The sequence below is a fragment of the Rhamphochromis longiceps genome, linkage group LG10, assembly GCF_057381845.1.
Source record: "Rhamphochromis longiceps isolate RC_006_pf linkage group LG10, R_longiceps_female_GT1.1, whole genome shotgun sequence".
Classification (NCBI taxonomy): Eukaryota; Metazoa; Chordata; class Actinopteri; order Cichliformes; family Cichlidae; genus Rhamphochromis; species Rhamphochromis longiceps.
In genome coordinates this window covers 32,690,924-32,701,889 of record NC_140566.1, presented here as the reverse complement: position 1 = coordinate 32,701,889, position 10,966 = coordinate 32,690,924, and the positions used below count along the sequence as shown (strand labels likewise).

Sequence of the window (10,966 nt, the reverse complement as noted above, 5' to 3'; positions counted from 1 at the left end):
GGATTTTAGATAATAAACTTAAATCGAGAATAACCATATAATTGTGTCTATATTAGTACAGAAATCCAGAAATGGGAAGAATAACTCTTAAAATAGCCTACATTAGGTCTCTCACCAGATGTCTCTCAAAATATCACTTGTTTCAAGATAGAGTGACAAACTCAATTTGCTTGATTTAGGAAATTCACACAAGGCATCTGTTGAAAATATTATTTATTCAAAATCATGTCTGACTTCAAAGTTGTACATATAAGGGAAAAAAATTAACCACAATTTATGATACAAATCACATTTCAAAGACAGCTGTTTGTCCCAGCATGCCAGCATTATGTGGTACAACATTGACATTGGTTTAGGGAACATTTAATGACTGTCAACTTATATCATCACAAACTACACTAAGCCAATACTTGGTGCAACCCTAATCTTAAGGGTGATTTCTATGGGAAATAATATCAGAAAGACTGTATTTGATTGGAACAAACACACTGTCCTTAAAACTAATAGAAAAGTATGAAGTGTAATCAATGAGCTCATGGGCTAATTCTGTAGCTTGAGCAACAATGGGCACAGTTACTTCATATGCCAATAAGTCTTCATTTAAATTCAAAGTTTCATAGCATTGGTACTCAAAAGCAATAAAAGATGAGTCAATCAAAAAGATATCCTTTATCAGTCCAAACACAGGGAAAGTGCCATCCACATCTGCAATAATCATGGACTTCCCAGCAATGTATTTATTGCCATTTAGAACATACCATTTCACTGAGACAACAGACTGCATGACATCTATTCCAAAAAATTCTTTAATTTTTTTCCTAACATATTCATTATTTTTAACAGCTGATACTGGCCCGGATTCCTTTTCTTTCGCAAAAATAGGATGTTCAGTGCCTATTTCATTTTGACAACACTCAAGAAATTGATTGTGGTTTGCTAGGGATTTACAAACATTTTTAAAATTTAACTTAGAAGCCCACTGTTTAAAATAGGAGTGCTTTGCCTCAAAGCGCATGCACATACTCCTTATTAAAGGTCCAAGGGATAAGATTTGACTGGGAAGATGCAACATATAATGTTGCTTAGGTATTATATTGGCTTCGGGAAAAAGTTGCTTGAACTGATACAGGTGTTCTTCAATCATATTTCTCAGTTGCAATACAGTTTGTAAAGAAATAATGGGAGCAAGAACTATTTGAACTATCATAATTAACTTTCTAATAAATACAACATACTCACTCTCCACACCATACAAAAGAAAAAGTAATATTTTTAAAAGAATTAGCATCTGTCCACAAGACTGTTTCAATTTGTTGTCGTTAGCCGCTAAAGTGCCAAAGCTAATAGGACATGGTTTATCCCGTATTTCAAGAGGTGAGTAAGGAAAATTTTGAATGTCTGAATTAAACTTGTCTAATTCCAATTGTCCTGAGAGAATTAGGTGTTTTAATACAAATTTAACTTCCATTGATGCAACACCTTCAAAAATAACATGCATTATGTCCTGTGGAGTTTGTTTGATCAGGTCAAATGCAGGAACATCAACTAGTCTGCTTCTTCTATTAATTCCATAAGTAGTTTTGAGGGACGCTTTCAATAAATCTGTGCTTGCTTTATCTATTTCAAAACACTGCCTGATATGTTTCTCCAGAGTTCTTTGAACAAACTTCTTCTCCTCAAAAACACTTTGCATATCATCAAAGTTGCATTCACAGTGTCTACATTTGCTATAAGCAAAACCAATCCCTTCTTTAAAGCCAGCAATCTCATGCTGGGCTAGCGTGTCTCCGCAAATGGCTATAACAGCACCAAACAATTCAATTTCACCATTTGACATTTCAATCCTTACACCATTGTAAAGCAGTGATAGATCTTGAAGTATTCTTTTCAGTACAACATCAATACCCCACTGAGAAATGTCACTTGCTTTAGCAATAGCAAGAAGTCGTATTGCAGCTAACTTTGACCTAAATTTTGGATCAATATTTCCTAAAGTATAATAAAACATGACCAATTTGTTTGCAGAAGCATGGGACCCTAAGGGGTTACATATTTCAATTTCATCTGTGTACAGTATTAATTGCAATGCATTTGGCCTCTGAGAAAACAAGGGGTGAGATGTAAAGAGGGACCCGTCTCTAAAATCATAGAAGAATCCCTCTCTGCTTCTTTGTGGTGCAGTGTTCAACATGGTAAAGATTCTCTCATTAGTCATTAACTGCTTTAGACTTTCAATTAATGGTACATAGTAAAAACTTTTGTTCCTTAAGGACATGACCCTTGAAAGACCTTGCTTTACCCAACATATCTTCTGGGATACTACTACTTCCTCGGCGTTGACTGGACAGAACATTTCCCCTATGGCTCTACACTGTCCATATGCAATGGTGGAGAAAGGATCCATGAATTTATCAAATGTAGCCAAAGCCTCATCTTGAAGCTGAGTGGTTCCCTCGGCATTATCTTCAAACACTGTCTTCATTCTTTCCTTGAGCGTATCCAAAAGAACAGCCTGATACTGTTGCACTCCTGAGATGATATGTTTGACCGTTCTCTGTGAAAACATTTGAAACAAAAGTAACTTATTCTGCATTTATATTAAAAAAAAAATTCTGAATTCCATTATGAACAAGTAAGACATTGATTGCCTTATGTAATGTATTGATCCATTAAGACTATAACATACCTGTGATAAGTGGCACTGTTCTTGAACACTGATAGCAAAAGCTGCAGCAGATCTGGTAATATCATGTCTGGTAAAGGATGTTTTAGCAACAGCTTCTTCCTTTAGAGCAGAAAAACAAAGTTAGTCCAAACTCCTGGCCAATTATAGAAATTCTTACATAACAGGTATAATCAGTTACACCTAATGATTGGTCCATTAAAAAACAAAGTGCATGACAGTGATTAGTGTTACAGTTGTGAATATTCAATATAATATAAGATAATATAATATTCATTCTTTGGAATAAAGAAAAAAAATGGAAAAGAAATCAAAGACAAAGAAACAATAAAAAAGGGGTTGTCCATTGTTTTGATGAGGCTAGGGATTGGATTCATGAGAATGAGATTTTATCTTTTTAAATAATGAATTTTTGTTCGCACTTAGATATTAGTTTCTTTACATGTTTGTTGTATTTATTAAATTATTTATGTATTTTTAAATCACGTAATTTAGATTTGCACTTAGAATTTATGTTAGTTTTAGTATATGGATATATTTTATTGTATGCATTTATTAATTTATTTAATTTTCAAAAAAATCATTCTTATCCATGTTTTGGCAGTATTTCTAGCCAACAGATTTTTTTACAGTGCTTCCAAATACTCTGTGTCTTACCTGAAACTGTAATTCCTACGAGATACCCAAATTGCTGTCACATTGAACGATTTAAACGCGCTGAGAGTGTCTTTGATGCAAACTTCACCAGGAGACATGCCAGCCGCAGAGTGTGTGCCTTCTCCGGCTGCAGCATAGCCTGTACTATCTACACTGAACTGCTATTCTGTTTATTTGTTTTTCATTTCATCCTGCAGGATGAAATTGTGATTTAAAATCCAACCATGGTGGAAATCGCTTGTAACAGTTTGAAGAACAATATCTAGCGGTATAATATCGCGAGATCTCGTTAAATTTCTCTTGATTAAAAATGGAGAAAATGATTAAAAGTAATATAGGACCAAATACGAGGAGTTAGACATAGCTAAATTTGTCATCAGAAGCCACACTACATTTTATTTAGTTTAACACTTACCGTGATCGGGCTGTCAACAACCTGAGGCTCCTGCACTTCAGGCCAAGATCCACCAGTTGATATTTCCACGGTGCTGGTTGTTGTTGCAGTACTACAGTTGGCAAAGACTGAAACACCAAAATTTTCCGATCCTAAAGAGTGGGATGTTGGGGGGATCCTCCATCCTCTTGGTGGGCTTCCATTCGTCAAATACAGAGGGTGCGTCCGTTTAATGTGGCGAAAGAATGAGTTAAAAACTCTGAAATCTTGTTCACAGCCATCTATTCCACAGTAAACCCAAAAATCCTGCCTTCGACCATGAGCTGCATTTATGTGGCTAAGGAGCACCTTCAGAGTTAAAGAAACAAAGATAAAACAGATCATACATCTCCAGAGCGCCATGGTGAACTGTTTTCGCGCAGTAGCAATGCAGCTTTACTTTACCGCTCTCCACTGAAGGCCACAGATGAGAGTGTGGGACCATGGGAAAGGTAGGCAATTTTAAAAATATATGCATCCTTAATTATCCAATTTTTCAGGTTTAAATTACATCAGTTATATTTATTTTTAGGCAATAAGTGTTTAAGACTGAATTTATATTTTTATTTTCTTTTTTTTTACTTAAAAAAAATTAAATATAAATAATTTTATGCATGCGCATTCTCAGTTCCTGTCGTGACGTTACTTTCACGCGGGACAAACTCTTTTCCCCTGCTTTGTTAACCATCAGGACCGTTAGGAAGATCAAAATTATTTATCTAAACAAAGTGAACAGTAATTTAAGGTTGGTAACATTAAGTTGATTTGAAAAATACTATGGTACAACGGTGTTATTAAGATAAAGTCGTGTTTTGTGAGGGCTGCTAGTTAGCAATCTAGCTAATGTGTTAACTTTAGCTAAATGTTCTTATTTAAGCCGTAGGATATTTCCAGGTACTGTGAGTGGAGGCTTTGGAACCGAACTAGAGAACTGCTGTCACGGCATGGACAACTTTGACGATGCCATACTGTCTGTGTTGCAGGGTAAGTCTTATTTTTCAGTTATTTTGGTACGTTAGCTAAGCAGCCTTAGCATCTGTTAGCATCATTTCTGAAACTTGGAGCTAGGATTGCACTCTACTCTGAACTTTATCCACATTATAGCCTTGAGCTGTCTTTGCCTAAATAGACTTGGAACATCATTCTTGAAGACAGCCAAAAATAGTTTTATTGCATTCCCAAATATTTGATAAACTGTTTTAAGTTTGACATTTTATCCTGTTAATATTACTTATTGCTAAAATACATTTATTGACAAAAAAATGACCTCAATATGTAATAAGCCACGCCCAGGAAAAGAGAAATAAATATCACTTTTGAAGTTGTTTTTCTCTTTTACAGCTGCGAATATTGATGAGGAAACTTTGAGAAGCTTTACCCGGGATGACCTAAAGGATCTTTTTCCGGGCCATGAAAATTTCTTCCGTAGAAAGAAGATTTGGGATTTTATCAGCCAAAAGGTAAATACACATTATACCACTAAGAAGATGATTACTGTCCATATTGTCTAGCATTAATTTGCCTAATTGTGTATTTTTGTTTATATCCCACAACTGTTATAGTTTAAGAGTACTGACCAAGATGCCAACACTTTCCATCGAAGCGAGAGTAACCCCTTAGGCTTTGATGTGTCACAATGTCAGCCTCAAACTTCCACTCCCATTTCCTACACTGCTGACAAAAAAATGAAAATGCCAGACCCACCAGAGTATGTGGTGTATACAGATTCAGAGTTGGACATGGTGCGCAGTCAGTACTTTGCATTGCTCCACAGTGGAAAGGAAAAGGACTGTAGGATGTCAAAGGAGCTATGTTGCAGACTTGTAAGGAACACCGTCACCAGCATGGTTGCAATCCTCCGTGCTAGTCCCATGGGGAAAGAAGTAACATACCCCTCCAAACTCGAAATGAGAGCAATGTCGCAGAAGATTGTCGACTATTACCCCATGTTACGTGATGCTGACACACACATGCCATACGTAAGTCATTCTTTACCCACTACAATATCTAAAATTGAGTGAGATAATAAAATGATGTACAAATATATATTATTTTACCACAGCTGACCATCTACACCAAACTGTACAAACGACTCCAAAATATGAAGTCTCCAAGGAAGAGGCAGGGCTCCATGCCACAACGAGGCAGGCCCAGGAAGACTCTTTTCAGCTCAGATGACACAGACAATGGGACTGAAGGTGACCTAAGTGGTGAAGCAAGTGGTTCAAGTGACTATACCATACTTCTTGAGAGCAATGATGACCTCAGTGAGGATAACTCAAATGCAGGTGTGTACTTTGGTCTGCTGTACTAATGACTTTTGGACATCTAAAACTTCAAAGAGACCACCTGCCCTCAGTTTTCTGTTCAGAGTGCATCACAAGATTTATACAGTGTTGAGTATTTTCCTTAACTTTCTAGCTATTCCCTGTTATTACATTCTGTTCATCTTCTGTTTTTTCCTCAGAGAAAGAATCCCAATTGCCGCTACCCTCCACTGTACCAACTACGTCAAACAATACTACCCTGGCTTTACCACTATTATCCAAGTCAGCCTCATGCTCTGCACCCAGGGCTGATATAGGTCCTTCAACTGCACCTCCAGATGATGTTGTTGGTAAGTCCACCATCACCCTTATCTACCTCTGTCTGACTGTGGTTCCTCTTACAGCTCTTTCCAAAATATGGTTGCAGCAATGAACCCCGTTCTAAGTGTTTATTCCATAAATCATAGTGGTTTGGCATTAACTCGAGTTGGTGTGTAAAATCAACATATGATAGATCCCTCATTCCAGTTTGCCAGTTAGCCATAGTAAGTATTTTAACACTTTGTGTTGTAATGGGTGTTACTCAGTGCTGATTATTTACACATGTAAATCCTCATGCTGGTCACATCTATCATGCCTTATCACAGTGTTTCTGTCATAGATCAAATTACCTAAAATATTTTTATCCATCAGCTCATAATCACTGTTCACACTGATGTGAACGATATACACAGTAAACAACCTTTACCTTATTTTCACCACAGTTTTATTCACGGGCATCTTAAACTGTCGTTTTAATATTTGATTCTGTTCAAACTAACAATTAACATAAATCCATGATCATTATAAGAAAAGGACACAAAGGGAAATGATCAGGACATATAGGGTCAGTTCATTACTCAAACATATTTAACCTAAACATTAATTCTCAGAAATATTATACTTAAAAACAACCATGCAACTAGAAATGACTGATTAGAAAAATCTGAATTTTGTGAAGTCTAGTTACACCATGTCTTACAATTGCTCTTTGCTTTCCCTAGCAGACCATGACAGCCTGAAGATGCAGGCAAGACATTACAAAACCTTGAGCAACATGTACAGGAAACCCAATGCAAAACCCAACCAAAGTGACGTTGCTCAAATTTTGGACCTGGAGTTTGAGGCCAGACGAACTTTTATTGACGCAGATATTACAAGGGAAGAAGACAGGCCCAGAAAAATATTTGAAGCATACCCGTGCTTCAAAGACATACAAAATGTAAGTTCAACTACCTTCAGTTAAATTCCTTGCTTTCTCTGGATAGGTTTAGTTAGTTCTTGACTAACTGAGCACAACTTTGTCATAGGCGATGGATGAACTGCATCGCATCATTGGTGGCTCCAACTGCAAATACATAGATCAAATGAAGGGTCGATGGGCAGAGTTTTGTTCGAAAGTGCAGTTCTATGGCATTTGGAAGAAGGTCCTGAAACCTCCTCTCCCCTTGGATGTACGTGGAGGTAAGTGGCCTTTTCATACATTAAATCCACACATCAGATATGTTCGGATTGCTTTGTTGAGATACTTTTCTCTGTTCACAGTGGATTTTACTGTCACTCTCTTCAATGCACTTCCATCTCTTTTTCCTTCAAAAACTACACCACCAAAGCGGCTGGGAAGTGCCAGTGAGGCTCTCCTTCATATCCTCAAGGTGAGAACAGCTGCAATACCAGCCACTGTAACTTGTACTCCATTTACTTGTATTGTTATTATTAATATTATTATTTTGCTTTTCCTGCTTAATAAGAGTAGGTCGAAGTTCAATTCAGCAGGGATTAAATTACTCCTTATTCAGGATTTCTTAATTGTTATTCAAAACCTACTCCAGAGAGGCAGCACAGAGCAAAAGCACATTGCAGTTAGGATACAAGTAGAAGCAGTAAAATGATATATTTAAAAAGGCCTTCAAAAACTAGAATATGTAACAAAGTTAAAAGAAATTGTTTTAAAAAACAAATGAGAAAAAAAGCACAAATAGACATGATAAAAATGCTGCAAATTAGAGAAAATTCATGCTCAGAATTAATACATTTCCAAAATTTCATATTTATGTAAGTCAGATATTTTATATTTATTTCTTCTATTCCAACAGTAAATCAGTTGGAGCATTCTAAACTCTTGATATTGCTATTTGTGTCTTAAGTTGTTTGGATGCACAGCAACCCTTTCATTGAAAATCTTGAAGAATTTGTCCTTTTTTTGTGCTTTTCTAGCCGGGTGAAGATGCAATGCTATACCTGGAGAAGCGGCCTCTCTCCTCCCCAGTGCTGCTTTTTGATGGAACAACCAGCATTGTTGCTGTAGGAAACATACCAGTGACCACTCTCCCCTTGGAGGATTTCTGGGAAGGAATGTTGGTGTTGATGGCATATTACTACACCTTGCACTTAACATACCCAAAATGTGTTGCAACGGTCCTCTCTGTCATACAAACTGAGGTAATCACTGATGCCATCCATGATCAAGATGCCACTAGTGCATATAAGAAAGCAATAGCTGAGTGGAAGTCGTTCTTTGAAAAATAGGTGAATACCAAGCAGGATTTTATCAGGTCATTTGCAGTTTGTTTAGTTTTGTAGTACGTTTGTACAACTTTGTTCCTAATTTGCCTAGCAATGTCCTGAGAAACGGCTTTACTTAAGATGCTTTACAAATGAAAGTTGTTGTTTTTTTTTCTTAGTGACACTTTACCTGAGGCATGTAAAGTTTTAAGTCAGTAATGCCATTATTTATAACATTGTGAGACTATGTGACTGTCACAAAAGTTTAAGGCCAAAACTGTAATTTTTTTTCTGTGTTTAGGCCTTTTAAAGGGTTGATTTAGACTTTTAGGGATTGTGCAGCAGCCCTATTTTGTTTAAAAAAAAGGATTTTGTTCTCATGAGAGAAATAAATGTTGGCATATCACTCTTGTCCTGGTTGTGATTTCAGTAGAAGCCAAGGAGTAGGAAAAAGGTCTGTTTTAAGGTTTTTTTTGCCTGGATTTAATATTGATTCGGCTCTATTTTAAGATAAGCCAACCTGAATCAAGAAACAAATTAATCATATTTCACTAATATTGAGTAGTTTTTCATAGTATTAGAACTATTTTTCTCGTTGCAGTGCATTCATTTGCTGCAAGTAAGAATTCAAAACATAAAAAAAGACTGTAATTTAGCATATTTAACTAATATTTGGGACTTGATATCAAGTAATTTTATCTTAAATTGAGCTCTTTAAAGCTTATTTTAACCCTCTTCAATTCTCAAATGTGTTCTTTTATTTCTGGATTAAAAAATCTTATTTCAAGATTTCTTATTAAGTAAAATAAACTTGCTGCATGGACAGATAATTTCACTTGTTTTCAGTGCTTTTTGTATCAAATGTAGTATTTTTTTCCTAAATATAGACTAGCCATTTTTGCAGTGCACAGTGTGGTGTAACATCTAAATCTCCACGCAGTCCCTGGCTCTCTCTCTCTTATTTAGCTGTGGTGTAGAACACAGCTTTGAATTTCATTTCAGGCTGTGGAGTTACTTACAGACAACACACTTCCTCATAGTTGTGCTCGACATTAAAGAAAATCAATCAGCGTAATGACGGGGAGTTTTAATCTACTGAGGGCAGCAATGGATCTGAAGCAGCTGCTAACACACACAGACACACACATATGTACATGTGTGTGTAAAAGTCAGGAGATCTGAGGGACCAGTGCCGATACTTTCCACAGAACTGATTGGTCAGTAAATGGTTATTGTAATACCTGTTGGTCTCTAATTTTGAACATAACCTGCTCCGGAGCAGATTTGTGGAGCAATTACACCATCCATGCACTTCAGTTATATGTGAACTGCCTTCATAATAATGGAAACTAAGACTTAACCAGAGCTTACCTGGGTAGACTAAAATTCAAAATCTTAATGCTCATACTTGGGAAGCTAAAAAAAAAAATAGGCAAGAGGTAATTTATGGGAAAGTTCATGTAAAAATTCAAACCGGAAAACACAACAACCCTTGGGAATGGCAATAAAAAAAAAAAGATGTAATAAGCTGGTGACTAGGGAGCATTACACAAGTGCTGCACACACATGCGTGTGTTATCAGTACATACCTTCATCTTCTGTTATTGCAAGACAAAGGAGTGAAAGCAAAGAGACACAAAAGTAGAGTTATTACCAAAATAAAACAGGAAGTGAGAATCGGAGGCACAAAACAGAGACTGTGGCCATTCACAATGAAAATATCAATTAAAATGCTAAATTCTGATTTAGCAAGAAACCAGAAAAATGACAAGTCATAGAAAGGGGAATAAGCTGAAACATCAAAGGCTTCGTCACTTTAGGATTCACAAAAGAAATCAGGAGCAGATAAAAAGCCTGGGTTCACATATATATACATATATACACCAGCCATGAAAAGCCCTTTAAGTAGGCAATGCAACTTGGAATTTAATATAGAATTTGACTGAAAGCTAAAAAAAGAAGCCAGATTGGGGTGGTATGTATTTGATCCCTGCATTGAGGGGACTACACATGTCTCCTAATGAAGTGTGGAAAAGAACGTGCAGGGCCTTCATACTAATCACGCTGTGGGGGTTGTGAGTGTACTATCTCAAAATGAAAAGAGAGCAAAGGACTCTGAACTTGTTAAGTGGATTTTTAATACCGAAGCAGAGATGATAAGGATGAGCCCTGTGTGAGGACATTTAAATTCAGGATAAAAGCAAAAAAAAGGTGACATCAAATTTTTTCCAAGAGATGATCATCAGCTGCAGAGATGAAGAGACCTTTGCAAAAAGGGAATTAACTTAACCAAGTGCTTTGACTCTCACCCAGCAATACGCAGGGAGTCATTCTGTTTCTGTCTTATACATATACTTACTCTGTGGTGATAAACAAATAAAT

The 10,966-nt window shown here is 36.5% G+C and overlaps 1 protein-coding gene across 1 annotated transcript; it reads left to right on the top strand.

The window, feature by feature from the left end:
* Positions 1-3,228: 3,228 nt before the first annotated feature.
* On the top strand, positions 3,229-9,335 carry LOC146661235 (uncharacterized). The gene is made up of 9 exons (XM_085421330.1): positions 3,229-4,757; positions 5,115-5,233; positions 5,336-5,752; positions 5,836-6,061; positions 6,241-6,390; positions 7,084-7,301; positions 7,390-7,543; positions 7,625-7,734; positions 8,297-9,335. Exons 1-9 carry the CDS (start codon positions 4,718-4,720, stop codon positions 8,606-8,608), a joined length of 1,746 nt encoding a protein of 581 aa, XP_085277456.1. The 5' UTR covers positions 3,229-4,717; the 3' UTR covers positions 8,609-9,335.
* Positions 9,336-10,966: the final 1,631 nt, after the last annotated feature.

Excerpts from the sequence above, each read along its gene's own strand:
- LOC146661235 (XM_085421330.1), top strand. The coding sequence starts at position 4,718 with ATGGACAACTTTGACGATGCCATACTGTCTGTGTTGCAGG. Across the intron at positions 4,758-5,114 it reads CATACTGTCTGTGTTGCAGG|CTGCGAATATTGATGAGGAA; the intron begins GTAAGTCTTATT and ends TCTCTTTTACAG. Across the intron at positions 5,753-5,835 it reads CTGACACACACATGCCATAC|CTGACCATCTACACCAAACT; the intron begins GTAAGTCATTCT and ends ATTTTACCACAG.